The sequence below is a fragment of the Sylvia atricapilla genome, chromosome 2 (genome assembly GCF_009819655.1).
Source record: "Sylvia atricapilla isolate bSylAtr1 chromosome 2, bSylAtr1.pri, whole genome shotgun sequence".
Lineage (NCBI taxonomy): Eukaryota > Metazoa > Chordata > Aves > Passeriformes > Sylviidae > Sylvia > Sylvia atricapilla.
This window is the reverse complement of record NC_089141.1, coordinates 19,607,422-19,634,552: the sequence shown is the minus strand read 5'-3', so window position 1 is coordinate 19,634,552 and position 27,131 is coordinate 19,607,422. Positions and strand designations below refer to the sequence as shown.

General features: G+C 40.9%; 1 protein-coding gene across 1 annotated transcript in view; it reads left to right on the top strand.

Moving 5' to 3' along the window:
- Positions 1-17,749, top strand: part of DCBLD2 (discoidin, CUB and LCCL domain containing 2) — a 43,482-nt gene extending 25,733 nt beyond the window's left edge. Inside the window, exons 6-16 of the mRNA XM_066340926.1 lie at positions 794-927; positions 1,571-1,611; positions 3,754-3,969; positions 5,492-5,616; positions 9,385-9,532; positions 9,952-10,122; positions 11,098-11,191; positions 11,552-11,601; positions 12,463-12,600; positions 13,667-17,412; positions 17,444-17,749. Of these exons, the coding sequence (XP_066197023.1) occupies positions 794-927; positions 1,571-1,611; positions 3,754-3,969; positions 5,492-5,616; positions 9,385-9,532; positions 9,952-10,122; positions 11,098-11,191; positions 11,552-11,601; positions 12,463-12,600; positions 13,667-14,109 (1,560 nt within the window). The 3' untranslated portion in view covers positions 14,110-17,412; positions 17,444-17,749. The remainder of the gene's footprint in view (positions 1-793; positions 928-1,570; positions 1,612-3,753; positions 3,970-5,491; positions 5,617-9,384; positions 9,533-9,951; positions 10,123-11,097; positions 11,192-11,551; positions 11,602-12,462; positions 12,601-13,666; positions 17,413-17,443) is intronic.
- The last annotated feature ends 9,382 nt before the right edge of the window (positions 17,750-27,131 follow it).

The window sequence follows — 27,131 nt, the reverse complement described above, 5'->3', positions numbered from 1 at the left end:
GAGCTGTGTTGATTCCAGACTTGTAGTATGTGAGCTTTACACTCTTTGCAAGCCTGAAGGAGTTGGTGTGATGAGTACTGCTCAGTGTGGCACCTGTAGCCTGCAAGCCAGGGAAGTGTCACTGTGACACTGGTTAGTAGATTCTGTTATCCAAGGAGGTAACGCAAGAGCATGATACCCTGCAAATACATTTTTTTATTACTTACCTCCACTGACTTGTACAACATAGGTAATTGCTTTGTTTAGGATGAATTGTATGCATGTATTACTGTGGCTTTATGTGGATCAGAGTGCTGGGTGGTTAAACCATGTTTAACCACAAGTTGTGATAAAAATACAATCCCTTGGGTAAAAGCTATAAAATCTGCGGTACATCACCCCTTGATTGTGAGAAAATAAAAAAAGCATACTTTCAATGTGCTTTTTATTAAAAGGTTTTCTATGTATTTTGCTGTCTACTGTAATTTATTGTAGGCTGAGCCTGGCTGACTTTTTCAGACTGATTCACCTTGGTGTTAGGTTGAGGTCATTTAAGTACAACAGTTACATTCTAAATACATCTGAGTGAGGACACAGTGAGATGTAGAGCCTTCTTCTTGTGTTTTTATAGGTTCAATAGTAAATAAGGATTAATGGTTTCTAAATAACCAAGGTAACAGTTTACTAAGAATAGTACTTTATTATAATAATAACAAAGGCTTTAACTGGACGGTGTAGCAATTAGAATATATGGTGTGGTGTTTAATTTATTCATTTAATAGTATGAAATTTTTCTTTCCCTCCCTCCTTCAAGTCATCATCACTTTGTATGGCTGGTGTTCACGCAGGCGTCGTGTCAGATACTCTGGGGGGTCAAATTAATGTTGTAATCAGCAAGGGCATTCCATACTATGAAGGCTCCTTGGCTAACAATGTCACCTCAAAAGTGTAAGTGTATTTCCTGTCATTTCTTTATCTTTAGCACCTTAGGTCTTGGTAGTGTCTCATTGTGCAGTTAATTTCAGCTTGTGGAGTTATGCGTTCCCTGGACAGGTTCTCTTCTCTAAGTGTCTTACACTTTTCCTGTAGTGTAATTGTTTTACCAAATATCTTCAATCTCTAGACCAGAAATTTTCATTTTCCAAATTCTTCACAGGGTTTTTACCTTCTTGGCCATAAATTCCTACTGATCTGTGGAAAAACAGTAATTTGAGCTTTTCAGTTTCAGGGAAAGAGTGTAGCTTGTGATTGTATCTGAATTCCCACAAATGAAAGCAATCACAGGAGACAGATTTATGTTACTGTGATTAACATAATTTGAAAAGAAAGCATTTTAATGAAGTCTTGCATTTTGCTAGGTAGATGTTTGTTTGAAAGTCTTTAACCCAGTATCTCTGGACTTGATTTCGTTTGAGAAGGTTGCTTGCACTGAGAGTGCTGCAACTTGCTGGCAGAATGTGTTAATCATTAAGTGCTTGTTCAGACATATGTGCATAGGTTTCAGTGGCGAGCAGTCAGACAAGAAAAATAAATTGAAGACAGTTTGTTTTAATTTTTCTCACTGCAAAGCATCATCTTTTGTTCTCTGCAGGGGGCCCTTATCTACAAGTCTCTTTACCTTTAAGACAAGTGGTAAGTGTTACCCCATGTATTACATGTTCCTGCTTTCATAAAAACTTTGTGAATAGAAATAAGTGTACAGGTATGATTTCTTAATTTTTCTCATTTGTGAGACTTTTATTTAGTGCGTTCCCCAATAATGTATATTTTTGAATTCTTTTACTATTTCAATTTGATGATTAATCATTACTGCATTTATAGTGTACAGTGATGTTTCAAGTAAGCCTTGCTTATCTGCAGAAAGAGATTCTTTCAGGCTAATCAAATAAATTAGCTGTAGTTTTCTAAGTGGAAGCTGGTTTTTCTGTAAGTCACTTTAAATGCCATCTTTGGGTGGATGATGAAAATAATGTGAAGACAGTGGCTTCTCCTTAGTCTCTTTAACTGTTTTAATGACAATGTAAAATAATGTATGTTTTTCATAAAGATAAAGTTAAAAAAAGAAAGGGGGGCAATCATGCACATACTTCTCAAAAATAATCAAATACTTTTCCTAATACATAATTAAAAGGCACAGTGAATGGGGATATAAAGGCAGGAATCTAAAGGGCAGGAGTGTTTGGTGATGGAAACGTATAAATAAGCAAAAATTAGAAAATACAGTGCACATTATATTAAAATTATTTCTCAGATATCTGCAAGAGCTGAGAGAAGGAATTACATGTCTGGTGTCCTTATACATAAAGAATATTGAGCACAGTCATCCAGGCAGGGTTTGCTGGGGGGTTTTTTTGTCTTTCAGAATATGATTTGATAGTGTGCATGAAAGCATTTAAATGGCTTCGAATTTGGATGAGATAGGACAGAATGCTGATCTAGGCTTGGTGGATTTCAGTGGTACATGAGAGACTATTCCATAAGCTAGAGACAAGATGCTGTCTAAATTAAAATGTCTGTAGTTGTGTTGCCTAGGAGTTGGGTGAGGGAAATAAAACAGCCCTGTGATATACTCAAATGAGTTTTATCAGACTGTGATGAAGGTCCTAGTGTGTTCCTGCTGTTGGAGTTGTTTTCATGACTTGGTGTGAAATAGAAGAGTGTGTTACTAATGCTAGAGGTATGGTTAGTGCAGAGGAAGATGATACTGCTTATAGAGGAAGAACTGCCATGCTTTGAGACTTGATAGAAATTACCCGGAGCATCACAGAGCAAAGTGTGGAATGTAGCAGGTAGTTAGAGACTGAGGCATTTCTGCTTTAAAGTGGCAGCATGTTAGATGGAACATGACAGATTTCCCTTTTCACTATGGGAAAAGGATTCCCTTAGTGAAGTGATCCTGTGCTGTGGCAGGTGATGCACGTCCAGCAGAGCCAGCAAACTATTAATGCCATCTCACAGGACACAGGCAAGCCTTTCTCTGGGACCCAGTCACATGTGGGCTCTGCCACCTGTGCCACCTTTGTGCAGAGAGGCCTGCAGGGAGAGGGGGAGCTCACAGGAGAGGAGAAACTAGGCTGGCTGACTAGGCTTCAGCCTGCCTCAGTGGAGGCAAAGATTACTCTCTGCTGATACATCTGGGGAGTATGCATGTGAGAGGGGAAAACCGTTAAAACTGAAAAAAAAAATTACAGAGCAAGAAATTTAGCCCTGAATTTAGGAGATGTTTTTCAGCTACCAGCAGAAGGCAACATAGGAAGAAACATTTAGTTAGAATGGTGGCCAGAAAAATGTAAACAATCTCAAGGATGTGTTTGAGCTGAAGACCAGGATTATGACATGACTTCCTACATGCTTTTGTTTTATTCAAATTGACACTGTGATACTGGGGTTGGTTTAAATGCCCAAGAAATTATACAGACACAAAAAAGGAAAGAATGAACCAGTGGTCTGTTACCTGTATCAAGCATAGAGACTCTTAGACCAGGAAGGTTCCCCAGTGCTTCTTATTGAGTGCTCTGTGTGAATGTACTGAGAGACTATCCACTTTACTCTTGGCACACTCAGAAATCATGGCATTCTCGGGACTAGTTTGGTTCTAGGATCCTGTTAGAAAGCAAAAGACAGCGTGTTTTGTTGGTATTGTTGTTACAGAATAAATGTAGTTTGTTGTTACAGAATAAATGGCAGTTTGATATTTGCATGTAAAGTCTTAAAATCCAAGCAGCATAATAACTTCAGTTCTCATTTTCAATCCTCACCTTTTCTGTTGTTCAGGTTGTTATGGGACACTGGGGATGGAATCTGGGGTGATTCCTGATTCTCACATCACATCATCATCTATTCTTGAGTGGCCGAACCAAACAGGACAAGTAAACATTTGGAAACCTGAAAACGCCAGACTAAAAAGGACTGGACCTCCTTGGGCTGCTTTTATCAGTGACGAACATCAGTGGTTGCAGATTGACTTGAATAAAGAAAAGAAGATAACAGGTAAGTCAATCTGATGTGGCTTCTCAGCAGCATTCAAAATTTTTGGTTACTGACTTTTTTTTCCAGTGCTGGTCCTTAGATAAAGCTCAGGTGGCACTGAATTACCATTACACCTAATTTGCTGCCATGTCCTAGCTAATACACTGAGGAGCCTGGAACTGAAAAGGTGTGGTTTCATAGTAGAGGACATCTCTTCCACTGGAATTTGTTGAAGTGTTTCCTGTGGTTTTCTTGGATCCTTGATGCTTCCCTTTCTTTTCCTGCTCATTGTCTCCTTGAAGGTGCAGGTCAAAATCCAGTCAGCTCAAGCCAACCTCTGATGCTGGTGTACTGACTTGTGTTCCTAGGTTTTCCTAGTGCACATTGTGGCCACAGTGAATCCAGCAGCAGGGAAAAGGAGTATTTTCAGTGCAGTGTGAGGAAGCAGCAGACACGGGAGAGCAGCTGGCAGCGTCCCCTTCACCTCCTTGCCTCAAGTGGGGCTTGGGCTCACAGCTGGAAACTGCAGCCCCCCCAGCAAACAGGCCAGGCTCTGGGTTTGGCCCTGCTCCTTCACACAGGGGGTGATTTTAGCAGCTGTGTTGATTTGGAGACACATCTGGAGGTGCTGCTTCCCCAGGCTGCTCTGGATGGTTTGTTTTCTGTTCTGAGCTGAGCAGCCAGCTCATGGTTACCAATTCCTGTTGAGTACAGTGTCAGCCATTCCAAGTAGCAAAGCACTGAGGCCTTGTCATTTTGGGTTTAGTCCCCAGAGTAGCTGTGCAGCTGTTGTACCTTCAGTGCCAGTGTTAGTGTTTTCTGCTTTAATTGTTCAGAGGTGAACAATTGTTCATGGGCATGTTTGTCATCTGATGTAAATCAGACGTAAGTTGGATTTAGGCGGAGTGCTTCATAGAGTCTGGGGCTTTCAGGCTATTGTGAAACATGTTCCGCTGATCAGTTTGCATTTGTCTCTTTCCAAAATGCCTGAGTTGGTCTCTCAAACCTCAGCTGCTTATCCTGCTATCAGCAGCATGGCTTGCTGTCATTAAGCCACTCGGATTTACCAATGGCCTTTTTTACCTCCCTGAGGACTCTTTGGATTTTGCATTACTCCTCTAATTCCTGTGCTAATAAGCTTCTCCAAAACAGCTTTCCTGTGTGAGTTGTGCTGCAGTGTCTGCTGTAGGAAGCTGCAGATCTTCCAGTGGTGCCTTTAGGTTGGCAGTATGAGAGCAGGGAAGAGCTGTGTCAGCAGCTGCACACAGGAGTGGGCTGTGGTCAGATGAAAGGGCTGTTGCCATCAAAAAAACGGGGAAAAAAGGGCTTAGCAAAGTTATATCATGAAAATTAAAATACGAACTAAGTAAAAGTTTCAGTCACTGTGGAAGGTTCAGACCCTGGCACTTTGGGTAAACTTCTTGAAACTAACTGGACCAGTGAAGATTCTCCACTATGCAGCTCTGGATTCAAAAACTGATCTGTTAATTTTTACAAAGTGGTACCAGTTTTTTGTCTTAATGGGGCACCTCAATTTTCACAGGTATTATAACTACTGGATCAACATTAGCAGAGCACTACTATTATGTCTCAGCCTACAGGATTTTATACAGTGATGATGCACAGAAGTGGACAGTGTACAGAGAACCTGGCATGGGTAAAGATAAGGTAAAAATACCACATACTTCCTAGGTATGTTCTATGGAGATTTCACAATTGTAAATACAAGTCATTTAGGTATGGTGAGGAATCATTAAATAACTTTCATTTTGAATCCTAAACAGCAGATAAACCAAAGAAAATAGGGACTATATGCAAATATGTAAAGATTTGAACAGTTCTAAAATTCAGATATTAATTTTATTACTATTTAGGGTGGGAATATTCTATACAAGAAATTTCTCTTGCCAGTGGTAGGCTGTCTGGTACTGCATCTTTTCAAGAATAATTCTCTTTCTGCCAAAATAGGTTACATGCTTTAAAATTAAACTTTACTTTCTTATTCTCCTGTGGTTACAGAAAATAAATGTTACAGGTTGTATTATTTTTTATGTTTTCTAATATTTCAATCAATGTTTAACCAAATACTGTTAAGTTTCTGATATAAGAGAACACCCCTTGCAGAGGGGATATGTTCAGATTACAAATGTTTTGCCATACAGAAAAAGTCCCTAATGTTAGCAGCAAGATAATCTTATTTCCCCCATGTTTACAGCTCTGCAGTATTTAATAGATAGTAAAAATGAGAAAATTCCTGTCTTCCCAGTGGTTCAGATAAGATTTTCTTAAAGAAATTACAGGATTCTTAGTAATGTGACTGGAACTAGATATCCCATCTTATTCTTAAAATCCTTGTATGTAATTTGCCTTAGTTCTGTAGGCCTGTGGTATTATGTATACGTAACTATAACTATTAGTTGGTAATTTTTTAGAAACAGGCTTTAATTCTGGTCACTTTGGCTGTCACTTCTCTTTACTCTGAGTTCAGAATGTTTCAAGGTAGGATGTAGCATCCTGTTGAAGAAGTAAAAGGCTGAAGTTTGTTAAATGCAGAGATTTTTGAACACTGAACATAATTGCAGTAGGAAGTACGTGAAAGAGAAGAGAAGAATTTACTGTCAGGTCTGAGCCTACACGTGAACTAAAGTGACTGCTGGTGTGAAGTATTCAAGAAAAAAAGGAAAAAAAATGCATATTTTGGTAATTTTGAGTGCCCTCTTCTGGCCATAAAATAAGATCTCAGCAAGTGTTAGTTTGATAATTTTCCTTAAAAACCTTTGCAGCTAATATCTTGAATTTGAGCATTGTTCAGATTCAGTTTGTACATTGTTCCTCTTGTGTGCTCATGGAATGAAACAAATTGTGGAGCCCGAAATTACAGTCAACAGATCTCTCTTAGCACTCTGTGTGTCGGGCATGAAGAATCATATGTACCCAGGAGCTGGCAGCTGTAGTTAAACGACAGAAGAAAATGGTTCAGTTTGGCTGAAAAGAGCAGGTTTTCTCTCTGTCTGCCATCACCTCACTTGATACAGATTTGCTTTTGGATGCATCTGCTTGCAGGCTTGTCCCTTTCAGCATGCCAGACCAGCTGGGAGAGGTGCTAGACCCTGGTTTTTCGAAACATGTTTGGAATTCCTAGCGTTTTTCAGGAGGCTAGAAGGTTTTCCAGGATTTTTCTGTAGATCTTTCTGCAAATATCTTTTACAGATTTGGCAGTACACAAGAAAACCCTTTCTTAACTTTTCATGGATAAAAAAAAGAGTAAATGCTTGAATTGGGGAAAAAGGACAAATCAGAGTTGCAGTGTTGGAAAAGCTTTGTTTAACAGCATAGAGGGAAATGAAAAGGATTTGATAGTAAAAAGAACATTAAAGTGATTTCTAATTAAAAAGTTTGTATTGTATTGAGCTCAGAAGCAAATTATTTTTTAATGTAAAAAATAGGGTAACAAAAAATACAGAGCTGCAGGTAAAGATAAGTTACTTCTGTAACGCTGGACATCAAAAGCTTGACTGATAAAAGCCTGGAGTAAAGATCTTTATTGTTAATCTTTCTTGAAAGTGAGAGTTGGCATTGATTGTTTTTGCCCTTGCTGTTACATGCACAGAAACCTCAGCCTTAGAAACCTGACATGAGATTCAACTTTCAGAGTTGGGCATCTGGGTCCCTAGTCTGTAACCTCTACATGTGTTGCTTGGGCAGCCTTCTTTTGGTACTGGGCTCTGGCAGGCACAGCACAAGCACAGATACAGTATAGAAGTTTGGACTGGATGCATCCCCTCTGGAGGTCAGCGCTCTCTTTTGCTTCTCACTTGCATCCTTACCAAAACAAAAAATTCTTTGGTGAAATCTGTAGCTACAAGGCTGTCATTAAAAAAAGTCATAGGGGAAAAGTGGCTGTAAATTGGAACTTGGTCTGCTGTGGGCACATGTACTCCAGCTACTTGATGTTATTCATCTATTTCCAAAATAATATCATAGGCTTGTCCCTGCATTTACTCTGTCTTCATTTGTTGCTGCTGAATATATTTAAGAACAGGAAGCTTAAATTCAGAGCAGGGACTTGTTTCGAATGGATAGTTTACTAAAATAATTATTTCAGACCTCTGGGGATAGTCTAGACATTTTGTTCAAAAACCCAGCAGTGCAATACAGAAGTCTCTTCTCTTGTGTATCAAGATTGAAACAGCAGTGATTTCTATTGATCAGAGATGTGCTAAAAGCTCTTAGCTGCTCCATGTTATGCAGACACATCAGCTGTTACACAATGCAGTGCTTGTCTTTAAGAATGGCAAGGTGCTCTATTGGTTACCAAGTGGTGTGAGTGAGAAGAAAACTCCTTGGTATACCGACTTTTTTCAGGCAAGTGCCATAATTTCGCCCTGTGTTGTGTCCACCATGATTTGCAGTGTCTGTGTCAGTGCTTTCAAAAGCAAGAACTTCTTTACTGTCCTCCCAGTGGTGAGCTGTGTTGCTTGTGCGGGGCCGAAGCCCCGCTGCTGTGCACTGACATGGGGAGGGAGCTCACTTCCCACCCGAAGACACGGTGCCAAACCAGTCCACCCGGAGCAGAAGGGAGGGCTGGAGTACTGGGCCAAGCTGCTGTAGTGTTTTAAGAAGCTCGGGGCTGAAAAACCCATGGCTGGCTTTAAATCTCTTGGTATGCTTACATTGCATCTCCCAAGGCCTCTGCTCACTGCTTTTGAACTTCAGCCAGACTGGTTGTGTATTGTCACATTTTGATGAGTTCTTTGTGTGCAAGGGGGGCAGAGAAGGCCCAGCTTGAGCTCGTCCTTCACACGGAGTCTGCGCCTTTCTCCTGCAGAACCTCATGGCTCAGTGTGAGGCTGAGGAAGTTTTCACATTCTGAACTCCAGTGCTTCTATTTTGTTGCGGCTCAGCACTCGCAGGCAGCAGCCACGAGAGGACAGTGCAGTGACACAGTTGAGGGTGCCTCCCAAAGCTTTCTAATGAATCCCATCCCTCAGGCTGTGCTGAGCTGCTGGGCTGTGTGAAGGCACCACTTAATTCCTGCCTGCACAGTGTCACAACTCCTTGCTGTCCACGTATATTTGAAGAGTAAGTGCAAAATACCAAGAAGGACGAAGTTAGAATGGCTCAGTGCCATAAACGTGGTATGTGTGTAACAGCAGGCACTGCCTGGGGAGAATCAGTAGGATATTCATGGTACCTTTACTCTGAGCTGTGTAGCTGTGTGCATACATGCACACCCCTTTCTTTGTTTTATTTAGTTGTAAATGTAATGGGGTCAAGGGAGTGGACAAGTGCAGGCAGCAGCACTGTCCTGGAGTGACTGGGATCCTTCACTGCTTATTCTTACTAAATAAAACATCAAAATTGGTAGTACTTACTTAATTGCTGTGGTATTTGTAGAAAATAATGTTTCTCTCATTTTTTTCCCTTCTTTTCTAGATATTTCAAGGGAATACTGAATTGTACCAGGAAGTTCGCAACAATTTCATTCCACCTATTATTGCACGTTTTTTTAGGATTAACCCCTTAAAATGGCATCAGAAAATTGCAATGAAAGTAGAGTTGCTAGGATGTCAGTTTAGTCTAGGTAAGACAACTGAAAGCTCTCAACTGTGCAAGACAGGAAGTGAAACTATTGAGGTTGTAAGTAAAATTACAGAGGTTAGAAGTTATATCATGGATATATTTTCAATGAGTCTGAAGTAGTTCTTGGCTGCATAATCCTTCTTTAACTGGAACTTCTGAGTTTATCCAAAAGTTATTACACTTAACCAGGAAAATACTGAATTTAGGTGTACACAAGGTAGTTCACAAAATAAGCATGTCAAAAGATGCCAATGATTTGTTTTCCATGTCATTGATTCATGGAGGGGGAGAGGGGGGCTTTCCTCATTACATAACATGAACAAAAGCTTTATAGCAAACTGTTACAGCTATCTTCTGAAAAGGAGATATGGAAAACTAGCACTTCAAATAACTTATCTTATAAATTCTTTTCTTCTGAAGGTCGTGCTCCTAAAATCACCTTGCCACCACCACCTCAGAAGAAGAATGATGAGAAGAATGTTGACTTCATGGATGACTTCATTCATTCAGTGAAGACTTCACTGCAGACAGATAAAACAACTTTCACACCTGAAATAAAAAACACTACTGTGACTCCAAGTGTAACCAAAGGTAATCCACCATGAAACAGTAGAAATGTTTGGAACTCCTTATAGTGCTTTGGTATATACTAAGTGCGCTTTCTGCTTTGAAATGTTCTCAAAACTTAACAAATTACAACAGATGATCAGTGTTTTATTTCTGATATTTACCAGTTATTAAATGCACAGATGATAAAAGATGAGCAGTTACATACTGCATGCAGAAACAAAACCAATCTGCCAAATAATATATATAATATAAATGTATATACCATATATATTTTATGGATATGTAATAGTTCCGTCTTTCAGAACTTGTTCAAACTGAGTTCAGCTTTTAATCGCTGAACAAGTTTTGTTAGAAGGAGAGGTTGTAACTTGGACTTCCCTTCTGAATTAGTCAGGTATAATTACTTTATTTTATAATTTCTTAGAACAAAACCCTTTGATATAGCAGATCTTCTCTGGAGCAGTCTTTTTGACATGAAATTTGAAAAATGTCACCTGGCATAATAATTTTGTTTATCAAAGAAAATGATCAGAAAAGGGAGCAAAGTCACTGCTGATGTGGGCACTGCTGAAGTGTCCTTTGGATGGCAGGGGACAGGATCACACACAGACCCAGCAAAGACTGATTGGGATTAACTGTTAAAGTACTGTGAAATTTATTTCTTAAAGGAGGTTCAAACTTACATGGTGGCACTAAGAGATTTTCTGCCTAAATAATAGAATACATTCTGGTAATGGAAAACCATATATTAAAACAAACTGGTTGATTTTGATGAAAAACCCTGCAAAACCACCAGCTGTGCATGCATATAGAAGAGCCAGATGTTAAATTGAAGTTTGCACTGTGGGAGCATCCAGCAGAATACTTAGCTGGGGGATCTGGTGTGATAGACACTAAACATGAAAACTGTGTGCTTTACCCAAGTAATTTTCAAATCAAACACCAATTTATGAGAAGCTCTTTCTGTCTGACACCACTTAATTTAATGGCTTTCAGATGTGGCATTGGCAGCAGTTCTGGTTCCAGTGCTGGTGATGGTCTTCACTACTCTGATTCTTATCTTAGTTTGTGCGTGGCATTGGAGAAACCGGTAAATGAATAGATGGATGGAAGTGCTTGAAATGAATGTTAGCCCGGTGTGTGGGAGTGAAATGCTGCATGTATTGCTGTGGGATCTCTGTTGTCTGCACTTGTGGAAAGAATTGCATTCTTTCTGAGAAAAACTTCACTTGGCTAGCAAGGACAAAGCAGCTTTTTGTAACTGTTTGGAAGTGCTTTGACTAAAATCTGCTTTCTCTGGTAGCAGCAGACTGGTGATGGCAAGCCAGGTTACTGGTGCTTACACATTAACTTTGAGGACCAGCTACAGCCAAGATAGTAGTTGCTGAGCATTAATTAATGAATATTTTGATAAGTAGACTAGCCAAAATAATTTTTTTTTTCTTAACAGCAAGAAAAAATCTGAGGGCACATATGATCTACCTTACTGGGATCGTGCAGGTAACAAAATGGTTTTATGAAACCATTTACTCAGTGTTTTTTGTTCAATGTGTATTTCAGATTGCAGTTACAATTTCCACTAGCAGAAGCTTCTCTAATGCTAACTGAGAGAGACATAGCAAACACTGAATTTCTTTTCTGGACAAACTTAAGTGCACTGCTTCTTTCTCTGATTTCTTTTTTTTTTTCCAGAAATAGTAAATGCCATGTCTCCTCTTAGAGCTAACTGCTTCAGGGTGCTTTTGAGAACAAAGTAGAAAACCTCTTAATTGTACAACGTTGGGGAAAAACTAATTTTTAAGGAATGTCTTTATACATTTGATAGCCATTTCTTTGGTACTTTTTTGTCATGGAATAAAATCTTTCATCTTAGCATATAAGTTCTGTCAAAAATTTTGTCTTCATTGCCCTAGTAAACATGTGGAATTTAGATATATCTTCCATCCTTCTGTCTGGTGCCTCATAAACTTATGATCAGACAATTGCACCAAGCAGCTCTTTGCAGTGATCCTGTGTCCCAGGTGCAAGGGGTGTCTGCAGCAGTTGGGTTGGTACTGCTGTGTGAGTTTGCTTCACTTCTCTGGCCTGTTGAAAACTTGCACACCTGTGTGTCTGCTCACAAGCAGTCTTAAATATGTCTTACCCTTTAGACAAGGAATCTTTTAATCACTTTTTTTGCTACATGTTTGCTTCTGATAGCTCACAGCTCTCATGTCTTAAGGTATTACTCAAAATAGTGATAATTGAGTTACTTGGTTCAACAAAATACAGGCTGTGCTGAAAAATATTTTAGTAGCTTGAAAGACTGTATATATACAATCTTGGGTGGTGTTTGTTTGTTTGTTTTTAATCCGCGTGAAGGATGGTGGAAAGGGATGAAGCAGTTTTTCCCAACCAAATCATCAGAACAGGAAGAAACTCCTGTGCGCTACAGCAGCAGTGAAATCAGTCACCTAAGACCAAGAGAAGTCCCAGCAATGTTGCAAACAGAGTCTGGAGGTATGTTGTGGGCCATCTTTTATATATATTTATTATATATATATATTTATAGATACGATATGCCAAAAGATGTCAAAAATCTGGCTACATATAGTTATTTCCTGGTTTTGCGGGAGAACAGAGGAGAAATGAATAGTTCTATGGGTAAGCATATCTCTTAAAATGCAGGCTATTTCATGTCTGTTCTCTCATTTCATGTGCTATAGATAGACACTTGCCCAAGTTAATGCAGTAACTGAAAGGTTCTTTAGTTGTTTTTAAACCTCATAAAGGGGTAAAGAATTCCTTTGGTCGTATTTTCATGCACTGGAAATAATTTCATCACAATATTTTTTGCACAAATCTGAAATGTGGCACTTGATTCTCTCCCCTTGCTCTATGGGTTTAATCATACTAGTGACCTGGAAAAGGAGAGTTCATGGATAGTGGCAGGTGCCCTTTCCCTGGTGACCCAGGCATGGGAGGAGGATGGCTGGCTGTGCCTTTGGTTCTGGGCTTACCTGCTGATGGCACAATTGGGCAGACATGTAGGAATTGCAGCTTTACTGCAGGCAGGATTACTTTTCTCCTTTTTGGCTGCTTGTCTGTTCTTACCCAGCTAGGCAGGCTTCTTACCTCCAGCTTCTGTAACTCAGATTATCTCTTGAGCTAAAACGTCTCAGACTACATGCAGGCTTTCCCCCTCAAAGGACAAACCCTCCCTCCCAAGGACTACTTTTCATCCAGACCCAGGCAGACTAATTTTATTTAAATCTAATTTAAAGAGAAGAACATTTCAGTAAGCTTCATTTTCAGGCAGATTTGCAGCATGGAAAGTTCACCTGGGAAGAAGTATAAACCTGAGAAGAGGGGATGTTTCAGCTATCTCAGTGGCTTTTTCTGTTGGTTGGAAAGGAATCCCTTTTCCGAAGTGGTTGGCACTGGTGGACAGAGATGGACCACTGGTTTGATATAGGATAGTAGTGATCTCTGGGAGACTACTGCCACATTGTATTTAATGTGATGCTGCTGTAAAGCAGCCCATTAAGTGTGTTTATGTTCTGTTTTGTTGGGGCTTGCAACACAGAATATGCTCAGCCCCTGGTAGGAGGAATTGTGGGCACGCTTCACCAGAGATCAACCTTCAAACCAGAGGAAGGAAAAGAATCCAGCTACGCTGACTTGGACCCTTACAACTCCCCCATGCAGGAAGTTTACCACGCTTACGCCGAGCCACTGCCTGTCACTGGACCCGAGTACGCCACTCCCATAATCGTGGACATGTCCAGCCATCCCAGCACGCCCCTTGGTGCTCCTTCCATTTCCACCTTCAAAGCTGCAGGGAATCAAGCTCCTCCACTGGTTGGAATGTGCAATAAGCTGTTATCCAGGACAGACAGTGCATGCTCAGCACAGGCACTGTATGATATACCAAAGGGGCAGCCGGGGCCGGGCAGTGCCGACCAACTCGTGTACCAGGTGCCACAGCGTGGGGCCCATCCCACTGTGAGTAAGGATGAGCAAAGTTAGCTCATGGGTAAGGTAGAATGATGGCTTGTTTCTCAAAGCCAGTTCTATGAAGCTCACAGTTTCACTTTTTTAATTCCATTGTTTCAGTACTGTTAGTCTTAAATAATACAAAGTTGAACCAAAAGATGTGGTATGGGAGGTCTGGGAAAACAGTAATTCTGCTTTTCCTTAAGCTGTATGTACAATTAACAGCTTGTCTCCTGGACTTTATTACTACTGCACAATTGTCTGTCAGACATGAGAAAAGAACTCTACATGATTAGCTCCAGTAATTCATAGATGCAAGTGGTAAAGTGGGAAAAACAGTTTAAATACAAAAGCCAGTTATTTCTTCCTAATTGGTACTATTACTTGGGGAAAAAACCCCATCTCAATACCCAAAGCTTTTAATTTCTGTACAAGCACTACAGCTTCTAAAATTCCTCTTTTCCTTTCTGCGCAACATTGGACTTAACAAGCTACTATAAGGACTGATGGCAAAAATCCCTTTAGCTTCATGGCATAAAATAATACTGATTCTGAATTACATTATTTCCATTATTTCAGCTTTTGTTAACAGAATTGGGAATTTTCAGTGTGTTCCTCAGAAGGGTTCCCCTGCCTCTTTGGTTAGGTTAGCCTCCCAAAACTAGAAGCTGCTGTCTGTACAATCTCTTTTCTGCCTCTTCTCCTTATGCCACTCAGTCTTGTTCGTTCCTAGAGATCCAGGAGGCACAGATTGACACAAGCAAACTACCTGGCAACTGCTTTTATATTTTTCCCTATGCTGTGAGGGCCACTTGAATAGCACCTGCCTCCAACTCAAACTTTGCTGATGCTCAGTACAAGAAGCATCCAGGTCTTGGAGGTGACTTGAATTTAGAAAGGCCCTGCCCTGCCCTCCCCCAGAATGTCCATTATTCTGTGTTCAGGTGTGAGCTTATACAAAAAAAGATCTGTACATACTTTTGTGAGTGCTTAAGGAAGCACACAAATATTCTAATGGTGCACAGTTTGTGTTAGACATGCATTTAGCACATATGGTACGTTTTAGCACAACTGCCAAATTTAGCCTTAGGGTTTTTTATATGATTGTTCTTATTAGAAGCATGAAAGATTTCAAAACCTTTGCAAAAGAACCAGTACTATTCCAAAGAGTGTCCACTTCAGACGTATTTATTGGAATTTATATCCTTTGAATATTTCGGTGTTCTTTACTATGAAAACATTGCAGTTGGTCATTTACTGGGGTGATGTAAACTCATTTTAGCTAGGTAATCACAAAATGAAAACAGTCTGTATGGCATATTTGCCATTTTTTTTCTTAAAAAAAAAAAGCACAGCTTTCTTACCTAAGTAGGAGAAAACCCCACTATAAAAGTGCTATATTTTTATTCTAACAGCACTATTGGAAGGATGCTGAATCAATTTGTAGATGTGGGACCCTCTGGCTACACAGTAGCCCAGTTTTATGGACTTCAGGGGTTACTGTTTGTTTGTGATGCAATTCAAAGCCTTGTTTACTGCCCATGTCCTTAAATGCCAGGAACAGATGACATCTGAGTGCAAACTGCAGTGCTGTTCAAGGGGCTGCCACCCTGCCTTAATACCAGTACAGTGTCCTCAGTTACCACTTGAAAATCTGTTTGCAGAGGGGCTGTATATAAACTCTGGAGTCAAAAACCACTTGTGGCCTGTTCAGGATCTAAAATATGATACTATGTAGAATCACAGAATGGCTGGTGTTGGAAGGGACCCTAAAGATCATCTCCTTCCAAACCCCTGCCATAGGAAGGGACGCCTTCCACTAGATCAGGTTGCTCAGAGCTCCATTAGAGCTGCGTTGAACACTTCCAGGGCTGGGGTATCCATAATTTCCTTGAGCAATCTGTTGCAGTGTCTCACCACCCTCACAGTAAAGAATTTCTTCCTGATCTGTAACGTAAGCTTCCTCCCTTTCAGTCTGTACCCACTTGCCCTTGTCCTGTCACTGCAGTTCCCGACCAGGAGTCCCTCTCCGGCTTCCAGTGGGCCCCTTCAGACACTGGCAGGTTCTAATGAGGTTCCCACACAGCCTCCTGTTCTCCAGGCTGAACAGCCCCAGCCTCCTCAGCCTGTCTCCATAGGAGGTGGAGAGCTCTCGGCCTCCCTCTGGACTTGCCCCAACAGTTCCATGTCCTTCTTACGTTGTGGGCACCAGAGCTGGATGCAGCACTCCAGGTGGGGTCTCACCTGAGCAGAGGAGAATCCCTCACCCTTCTGATCACGATCCTTTTGATGCAGCCCAGGATCCCTTTGCCTTTTTGGGCTGTGAGAGCACGTTGCTGGCTCATGTTGAGTTTTTCATCAGCCATCACCCCCCGTCCTCTGCAAGGCTGCTGCTCTCCGTCACTTCTCTACCCAAACTGTCTGTGAGCCTGGGATTGCCCTGACCCCAGGTGTAGGACAACACCTTGTTCAAGTCCACAGGGTGCCAGCTCTCAGGGCTGTGCAGTCCCTCTGGATGACATCCCTTCCCTCCAGCATGATAGCACCTCACAGCTCGGTGGCTGGGGGCAAACTCACTGAGGGTATGCTCAGTCCCACTGTCCTTGTCACCAGCAAAGATGCTGAACATTCTCTGTGATACCTTAAAGCCCAGCTCTACAATACTGATCATTCATTCTCGTTTACTGAGAAGGGCATTTTTTAATAATTTGTTTTAGAGGTGGGTGTCTTAAGCCTAGATGTGAATGTAAGGATGGTAAATAAGACCCATTTGTGAACAGCAAATTCCTGCCTGTGATTGTACTTTTGATGTTACTGCAACTTTTTCTGCCTGATAAAAGTACTCTGCAATCTTTAAAAATCTGTAGTTTTGCTTCAACAGGTAAGTAACTGTTCTTAGCTATCAGTAGCAATTGTGACTGAAATTGTCTGAGCTGATTTTATTTCAAGGAGTGGGAAGTTACTAGTTTCCACTAAGATGTGACAATACAGCTACAGCCAAGTTAAGAATCGTCTCCAGAACCCTGTACCAGTTTAGGCTTAGAAAAATTAATCAACCATAAAAATGAATGGATGTGTCCCAAGTCAGTATAAATAACACACCTGGTTTTATTTTTTACTGCAGACCAGGAGTGGTAGAACTGTGGCTAGCTGAAGGCTGAGGTGGTGTAAGAATTAAGCAGTTTCTCTACAATGGGTTATTTTTAAGCAAACATAATGCAACTTCATTATCTGAGGAGAATGAGTTGTTAAAGAAATGGATGTTTTTTAAAATGTAAGCCCCTTTTTGGAAGGAATTTGGTCCCAGCCTTTGCTCCTGCTTCAGACTTTGGACATGTTAGGGCTGAGGCTCAGGGCTTAGGGCTAGCCCATCTGCTAGGGCTAAGATACATTTGAACGTGTAACGACATGCCGCACTAAGACTAGAATTTGCCTGTGTACAATAAAGCAAAGGTACATTTCATGGGTCTCTCTTATATATGAAGACTTGTATATAAAATGTGTTTCAGTCTTGTTTGGCTTGAGTATTCTCCCAGAATGTAAGTTCTTACCTCAGCATGTATTGTAGTTGCTCAGTATTTGTATATGTTGCTAGAACTTAGACTGTATAAATAGTGAGGGGGTTTTATATGTTAAAAAGTATTTTAAATAAATTGTACATACATATTACTCAGTATGTTTGCAGTTAACATCTACCTTGTGTCTAACTCCTCTGCAGTCTGGAAATGCCAGGGAATTGTGAATTACAGAGGGTCATGCCGAGTGTCCAAGAGTTTCCTGGTGGCAGGTGGGTCCCTGTCCCCGTCAGCAGAACCCCTCTGCCCTGCTGGACAGGCTGCTGGTTCAGTCTTCAGTTAGACCATGGCTATTGCCAGTCACTGAGTAAAGCTGATGCTGCTTGTGCTTTTTCCTCTTCATATGAATTCAAGCACTGCAGTGCTTCACACAAAGAACTCAGTCACAATTACTCTTTTATGAGTAAAGTAGTGTGAGTTCAGTGTCTTACTGCAAGCTGGAAGAAACTCCTGTTGCGCTACCAGGCACTTAAAATGTCTCTTAAAACATCAGAGAAATGCACACAATTGAAACAAGTGATGGTGACCTGGGAGGAGATGAGCATGAAGGAATTTTACTACATGTGGTAGTCCAGTGTCAGCTTTTATGAGTTGTCTGCTCCTTAGGTAAGAATTAAAGCAATTGTTGATCATGCAGTCAAATGCAGTGTGGCTTAACTTTGAGAGATGCACAGCTATCACTTTTATGAAACCACATGATCAATAACCAAATTCTGATCTGTATAAGACTCGAAACTGGTGTCAGTTTTCTGCGTAACCAGGAGTTCATAGTGAGGCTGTCTCTGGTGCAATGAAAAAGGAAAGGGAAGAGTTTTTCTGCACATGTGTCCAGACAGTATTGCATGAGAATTGGATGAGACTCCTACTTATATTTGTCTTTAAATATTAGAAGATTAGAAGAGCTTTTAAGGTTTTTTTAGAACTTTTTTTTTTTTTTTTGTCTGAAAGCTGACCTGAACTAAAGCGAGCACACCCCCACACATCAAATTACAGCACAGAGTCTCTTTGAAACCAAACTCAAATAATGATGTTTTAGCTCTTCTACCTTTGTACATGGCTTGATGCAAGACAGAGTTCAGACTGGTCAGGATGCAGCTGAAGGAGAAGGTGAATAGCTGCAGGTCAGGTTGCACACTAACATATAAAAGCTGTTTATAACTACGAAGTCTTACATCATTCTCTAAGTGCCTGCAGATCACTTGCCTTCCTCCTGAACATGCTGCAGCTTCTGAAGATTTTAGCTCTCCACAACCAGCTTGTGGCAACCACAGCCTGAGTGCCAGAATCCATTCTGCTCAGGAAGGTTCCTTCATTCTGGACTATGCTAGTATAAAGCTTTCTGAAATAAGGCAAAAACGTTGAGTTTTATTAGTTCAAAAAAGAAAAAAAAAAATCAATGCTGTATGTATAAGAAATCTGATACCTGTCTAAACCCGATGATACAAAGGCATGGATGATTAAAATATTCTTTCAGAGGTCACAGAAATAGGTGTCTCAAGCCCTTCTACACCTTCCCTTTATAACCTCTCAAAAGTAAATTCAAAGATATGGTCTGTACTGCTGTAAATTCAGTAACTGTGATTTCCCTGCCCCGCCCCCCCCCCCCCCAATCAAAAGTTACGCAATTCCCAGCTGTAAATGTGGGATAAGAAGGCAGTGGATCATCCAATAAAGTCACCTGCAATTGAGGTGAGCAGCTGCCTCTCTGCTGAAAGAATATCCAAGATTAGAATCTTGTTTCTGATAAGGAGGCACAAGTTTTGAAAAGTTCCTCATGTCTTGCTGATCTTCTGAGTGGAACAAGATTTGTGGTCTTCCTCATCCTTCAGCATAATGAATACACTTACCTAAAAGACCTAAGCTAGGACTGATTTTTCATGTGTTGGAGAAATTCTAAATCCTCTCTTGTGCATGTCCCTCTTTGTACTCTTGCTATAGTTGCTTCACTGAAGCCTGCTCACAAAGAAATACATGCACTTTTTTTTCCCTAAAGTGAGGACTTTTGCCAGCTTTCTGATGACCAAAACACCGAATGTTTGGAGAATGGAGGAATTTTTTTTTTCCAGTTCAGCTGGCTGCACTGCTGCCAATTAATCGGAAGATTGATAGGAAGAGAAATACAAGTTTCTGTCTTTGGTCCTGTGCATGTTCTCCAAAACACCCAACAACTCGAGCAGAATGGAAGGTTCATAAAGGAATTCTCTCCGCTGCTCTGCAGTGGGAAGCACTCAGCTGGGTTTACTTCACTTGGCCATTTGCTTTTGAGGGTTTTGGATAAAAAGACAGCCTGAAGACTGCTTTTTCAAGTTTGGCTCATAGACAATACAGAAAGCATCAATTCCTTCATGGTAGGATAACAAAAAGGATATGTCAAGACTTAATCACCATCAATGCCAGCACAGCACAGAAGTGCAGCCTCTGCCAAGACTCCGTGTGACTCTGTTAAGGAAGGAAGGCAGGTGGAGGCAGACAGGAGAGAAGTGCAGTAGAACAGCTGTCCCAACACGTATGTCCCCTGTTAATGCATTTGGAAGCTGGTTGCACACCCTGACCTGCCAGTGACTGCAAAGTTTTGCAGTCTTGTTTTCAGTGGAGGTTTGTAGTATGGACTTACAGGGGACAGTTTAGAAGGTAAGCCATGTGTCAACAATTAAGTAACATTCCTTAGCTGCCAAAGTCATGAAAAGGTATCTGCTTTGCATTTTGTGAACTAAAGAGATGGAAATTTCCACAGCAGTTATTAGGAGCAAGTGAGGAATGGCTACAAAGAAGACAAGCAGAGGTGATGTTAAATGTGTGTTTTGTAGATTAGGATCAAAAGGCAGATAAATTCCACACATTACCTGTAAGAAGCAATAAAGAAATAAGAGCTTGATGCAAATAAACAAAAAAAGCCAGTGATATTTTGTACTCCTTCGTATTTCAAAGAGACTAAAACCAACCTTACTTTAAAAGTCTCTGCTCTATCACAGTAAACTCAGTTTAAACAGAAAGATGAAAAATGGACAAACATCAGTGGAAAACTTGGTACAGGTAAAAGAGTTTGAAACCAGTGTGGAGTGGAATAAAAAATACACTTAAAAGAAACTGACCAGAAAAAAATAAGAACAAAGGTCTTCTACAAATTACCTACAGGTCAAATTCTACCATTCAGGCTAAGACAGAGCCAACACCACAGGAACATATGGGGTTTATGAAGTCTTTGTTTGCCTTAACTGCGATTCTCTCCTCTTATGTTGTTCCATGTTCTTTTGAAAATTGAGAAATCTTTCTCTTTAGGGGCTCACTGTAAGTGAGGTCCAGGGAAATGAATCTCAAAGCTCCACCCCAGAGAAGATCCCCTCACAAAGCTATGGAGTTTGCATGGGAACTGAATCAGGAATGTGTAATTCACATTCACTGCAGTCTAGTAGGTAGCAGTACCTTGAACAGGAGCTGGTCCAGACATGGAGACAGCACCTGTCCTGAACTGCTTTGTAATGTCCAGTCCTCCTGACACAGCAGGGAAACCTCCTGATGCACAGGAATCTTGTTGAAACACAAACCAACATTCCGTATCAGAAATAACAGCATTGTAAAATACACACAAAAGTGTAAACTCACTTGTGTGTGTAAAACACCTATGATGGAATATATTTGGAATTAATTCAGGATTGCATCTGCAGAACAAAAATTAAGAGTATTCTCCAGGCGCTGAGACAAAATACTTAAACAAGCCTCTCCTGTTTTCTTCAGGTTTTACAATAACAATTCGTTGTGACAGGTACAAGAATTATAAAAGAAAGGCCTCATTAATCAGCCTGTTCTATTAGATTAATAACTAGCCTGTCATCTCTTCTAAGTGTATTTAAGCAAGTTCCCATGCGAAAACTGTCTTGATATGAAAGGTTCCTTAACACAACAACCTATTCTTGGGTTGAAAAGTAAGTTCATCTGTGTAAACAATAAGATCTGTTCCATGAGAACCCATAAAAGAAAAATGTAAACAACCTGAATCTCAGCACATACACACAAATCACCTTCTGACCAAAAATGAAGTAGTAAGAAAACCACCACCCAACAGGTGTTGCACATGAGGTCTGTGAAAACTGTCTAAATTATGTGAATAAAGAATGGGCTTTTCTTGCATGAAGAAAACGAAGTCTTGGCTAACTTACTACAATAACAATTTTAGAACAAAAATACCAAATCAGAGAAAAAAACCCAACATCCCAAAGTTCCTAAGCTGTCAGTATTAAAGGTAACTTTGCCCAATGTTACTTCAACAGTTACCTTTGTTTCTTAAAATTAAATGGGATCAAAATTCAGTACTTGGATATGAAGGAAAAAGACCCAACATCCTAACAAAATTCCAGCTTCTAAGAGCAGATTATAACCAGTGGTATGTCATTTATGTTTCTTTAGCAAAATACAAATAATTTATGCTTCTATGCATATTTTACAGCCTTTTTCGCAACACAGTAGGAGAAGATGAAACCATAATCACAAAGTATTGGACTCTGCACAAGGCAAACAAAAATGAATGCTGCTTATTAAGCCAAATGTCTCTTATGAAACCAGACCTCCACTGCCAGCATTCTCACTCCAAACAGTGGCAGATGCTAAATTTGTCAGCAGCAAAAGATGGAAATAATTACTGATTATTTAAAAAGTTTTAATTTATTTGGGTCTATATGAGATTTTAAACTCAGAGGATAATGAGACAGTCACATGATATTCAGTACTAGTACAGCTGCCTGCAAGAATGAGTCCCAAAGTGATCCACTTCATCCTAGCTGAATCCTCCTTCATAAAATGGGACAGTTTAAAAACTCTAGCAACAAATCGCTTTTTTGGTTACAAGCAGAGAGAGGTACAAGGAAGCTGTTTTCCCATGAGAACACTGTTACGCTTCAAGATTTGATTTTTTTAAAATAACTGGTTATGAAACTTCACATTTTTTCAGGATCTTGGATGCAGAACATCTCACAGCTAGCAGACTGACACTGAACCATTCCAAGGAGCTGTATATACAATTTTACACTGGTTTTTTCCCCTTTCATTTTGCATGGTAAGATATATCTGGAAAATTCACTACTTTCAAGTTCTGCAGTTCAAATATTTTCAGATCTTCATTCACAAATTCATGTTTTAAAAAAAAGTCCTTACTTGGCATTCCTTTCTGTGTGTCTTCAGACTTAACCTGAGATGCTTTCCATGTCTCCCTAACCATGAAGCTGCATCTAGAACCAAACAGAAATTTAACTTTTTTTTTTTTTAAGTTATTTTTCCTTAACTGATCCTTTCTCTACAGACACATGCACAAAGAATGTATACACAATTTACAAGTATACAGTAAATATGACTACATATAATTGGCTATATGTAGTACATAACATATGGAGTTCAATTCAAGATAGTATTACTAAGTTTTGCAATATGGAAGCAAACTCTTACTCTCACATAACTTGAGGAAAAACAGCATGTGAAGCCCTGGTTTTTTTTCTGTACAACCAATTATAAAAAATACCACTGTTTTAATCAGCTTTTCTCTAGTACACCTGCACTGAAGTTTATTTCCTCACAGCATTTACAATTCCAGGGAAACAAGTGGATTTTTTTACCAGCTTCTTGAAGGTTAATAAGTAAAACTGTTACTGTATAAACTAAATATGCAATGGCAAATACCTACAAAAACCCTACTGAGTCAAAAATTGCCTGAATTCTGAATGTGGGTTATTGCCATTTGAAAAATAAAATTTTGGCTTTCATATCAAAAAGTTCAGCTCAGAACATAATTATTATACAAAAAAAGCACTTTATGAAATATGATGAGAAATTATTGTACATTTTTTTCAGTAAGATAACTATTTTCAGATAAAAAAACTGTCTTCAAAAGGCCTCAAAATAAGCATACCAGAGACTTCCTACCCTTCTTCTAGAGAAGAAAAGTACAAATGCCTGGAAATGTCAGGATCGATCCAGTGTTTTCCTCACAGGCCATAACTCATCATTGAGGATCACAGTTAGGTAGAGACAACTCAACTCTGGTATGAGCCTGACACTTTAAAATTATACTACTCCCCCACAGAAAAAGAATATATTTTGCCTTCAGAGCTCAGCATTATCAAACTGAAATAATTATGGAAAATAATCTTTCAGCAGCTGAGAACACTTAAATTAAACCTGACACATTAATACTTCCATTTACTTCTATGACATGATCACTGTCACCTGTTAGGTGAGTGTGGGAACTGCTGACAGAAAAAGTAAGTTTCAGGGCAAATCCCAAATTACAAACTTAGCCTATTCACTTACACCGCGTTACATTCCATTGCAATCAAATCCCCCCCAAAAAACAAAGAAATACGAAAATGCCAACAGGCTTGTGCTCTGCCTTCGTATTTTCTCACCTCCCTCTGAAAAGCAACTCTTAAACCTTGTTAGTTAAGACTTGGCTTTCCACTCTTTGCCTGAGGTGAAGTTATGAATTTAGAAATCTGAATGATAAATTCCTCAAGCTACAGCCTAAAACCCACTGACACAATTACAGTGTATACATCTGTTAAGCAGTCCTTGTATTTAATTCATTTTATCAGTAACGAGAACATGCAGAGATAAAATCTTATCCATAGCTTTGCTTTTCTTAGCTCATCAGCTTCATTCAGGATCAGTTTTTATTAACTGCACAGACAGAAATGACAGTGCATGAGGAAAGCCTGCTCAAAGGCTTTCCATGATCATTGCTGGGCCTCATGTCGACCAGCTTAAAAGACAGAAATCTGACTATAGGCACTGGTGTAAGGTGTAGATGATGACTCACTGATTATTCTTTGTTAGTTTAGTCATTCTAATTTCAATGTCCCACACTGGGATGGCACCACACAGGCCAGCAAAAGCCAGCCCATGCAGGGACTCTCATGGAATCGCACAACTTGGAAGCACACCCTGCCACCCACCAGGATGATGTGGGTGGCAGTGCGTTTCCTGGGAGCATATCCTTGGCATCCAGCATTGAATCCCTCCTCCTACCCAGCGCTGGGGACATGGCACTGCCTTGACAGATTTCCCAGCCCAGCCTCTGTGGGGAGGAGGGTTATTAACTGCAGATGTTACAATTGTCCTGAGGCTGGTGTGAAGCTTCCCTTTGCACTGTCAAATAAGTGCCACATTTCACCTCAGGCAGCACAGTGGCTCCATGCTCCCTCCCCACTAATTAACTGGTTATGACAGCCTGTGCTATGGGCAGGTAATACTTCCTTACTTTTTCTCTTAACCATTCCAGTTTCTTGGACACATTTTGTTATCCAGTGTTTTCGGGTTCATTGTCACTAGTTACACAGCCCAGAGATAGCCCAGGCATTCATATACATTATATGGGAAATCTCAAGACCTTTTAACCTAATCTTCAGTATTATAACTCGTAGTGCAACAGTCTTTATTACAGACAGGAACTGCCATAGGGAAAAATGCAAAATACTTAGGGTAGCTGGGTTTGACACAGTAGAAAACCTCATTTTCTTCAGAAGCTTTTTAAATTGTTTTGGTTTGAGAGGGATAATTTTAGGCACTTTACTGCAAAGTGACAGTAGCTGCAATAGCATAGGAGTATAACAAAACAGCCTCTTTTCATTTTATTTCATGCTGGTTTTGTTCACGGAGTACATAGTACATACTCAGTAAATACTAGATACTTTGGTTAGAGCTTTCTGAAATAAAAGCTTTCCAGGGTATGAGCTCTTCACAGAATCACAAGGTTGGAAAAAAAAACTTGGAGATCATCAAGTCCAACCTATGACCTAACACCACCTCATCAACTAAACCATGGCACCGAGTGCCACATCCAATCTTTTTTTAACTCCTCCAGAGACAGTGACACTACCACCTCCCTGGACAGCCAGTTCCAGTGCTCAGTCATTCTTCAGGGGAGAATTTTTTCCTGATGTCAACCTAACTTCCCCTGGCAGAGTTAAGGCTGCATCCTCTTGTTCTGTCAGCCACTGCCTGGAGAAAGAGACCAACCCCCAGCTGGCTACAGCCACCTTCAGGGAGTTGTAGAGAGTGATAAGGTCACCTCTGAGTCTCCTTTTCTCCAGGCTGAACACCCCCAGCTCCCTCAGTCGTTCCTCACAGGGTTTGTGTTCCAAGCCCCTCACCAGGCTCGGTGCCTCCTCTGGATGTCCTCAAGCATCTCAACATCCTCCCTGAACTGAGGGGCCAGAGCTGGACACAGCACTCGAGGTGTGGCCTCACCAGTGCCCAGTACAGGGGAAGAATGACCTCCCTGCTCCTGCTGGCCACACCATTCCTGACCCAGGCCAGGATGCCATTGGCCTTCCTGGCCACCAGGGCACACTGCTGGCTCATGTTCAGCTGCTGTCACCAGTGCTCCCAGTCCCTTTCCTCCTGGGCACTGTCCAGCCACACCATCCCCAGCCTATAACGCTGCAGGGGGGTTATTGTGGCCAAAGTGCAGGGCTCTGCACTTGGACTGATTGAACTTCATCTTGTTGGACTCTGCCCATCCATCCAGCTGCTTCAAGTCTCTCTGCAGAGTCCTTCTACCTTCCAGCAGATTGACACATGCTCCCGGCTTAGTGTCACCTGCAAATTCACTAAAGAAAATAATATAATTTACTCAATACCCTCCCTCATCCATGTCATCAATGAAAATATTGAACAGGACTGGTCCCAGCACAGACCCCTGAGGGACACTGTCGGGGGGGGTTTCCTCACCCGAGCTTTAGGTGGTTTAAAGTCCTTGGCCCTCTAAAAAGCCCCGAGTCGCGTCCGTGTAAGAAAGCAGAGTCCTCAAGGTTTGTTTTCAGGTTTCTCGTGTTGTTTATTATTCGGTATCTCAAAATTTTCTCTGCTCCCCAGCCGAGGTCTGGACAGCAGCTGGGACACGAGGCGACTGCCCCACAGATGGGGCGTCCCCTAACATTTATACAGATTATTACGTATTAGTTATTTACTATTTTGTGCCAATGCCCAGTGCCCACACCAGAAGTGACATTCTACTTTGGTCCAATCTACTTTAACTACTTTGTGCCATTACCGCCCCAGAAAATGGAGGATGAGGAAGAAGGAGAAGTACATAAGGTACCACCCAAATTCCACCATCTTATCCCCATTTACTTCTATTCTAAAAATTCTAAGACTATTAAATTCTACATCATCTACTGTGCTAGACTACAATTTTCACATCCTGGGAGTTTGTAATTACTTCTGCAATGTTGAGAGCTTTTCCCATGGATCAAAATCAAACCCGGTGTCTCCCTGGGCTCTGTGCCAAGGTCTCCGAGCCCCCTCGACCGTCTCCACACCCCCCTGTCCAGGGCTCAAACTCCTTTCCTCAGGTCCCAGGCCATTCAAGGGGATGTCCTGGACTCCAACAGGACACCACTGGTGACTGTCCCCAGCTGGATGCAGCACTGTTCACCACCACTCTCTGGGCCCGGCCATCCAGCCAGTTCCTAGCCCAGCCAAGAGTGCTCCTGT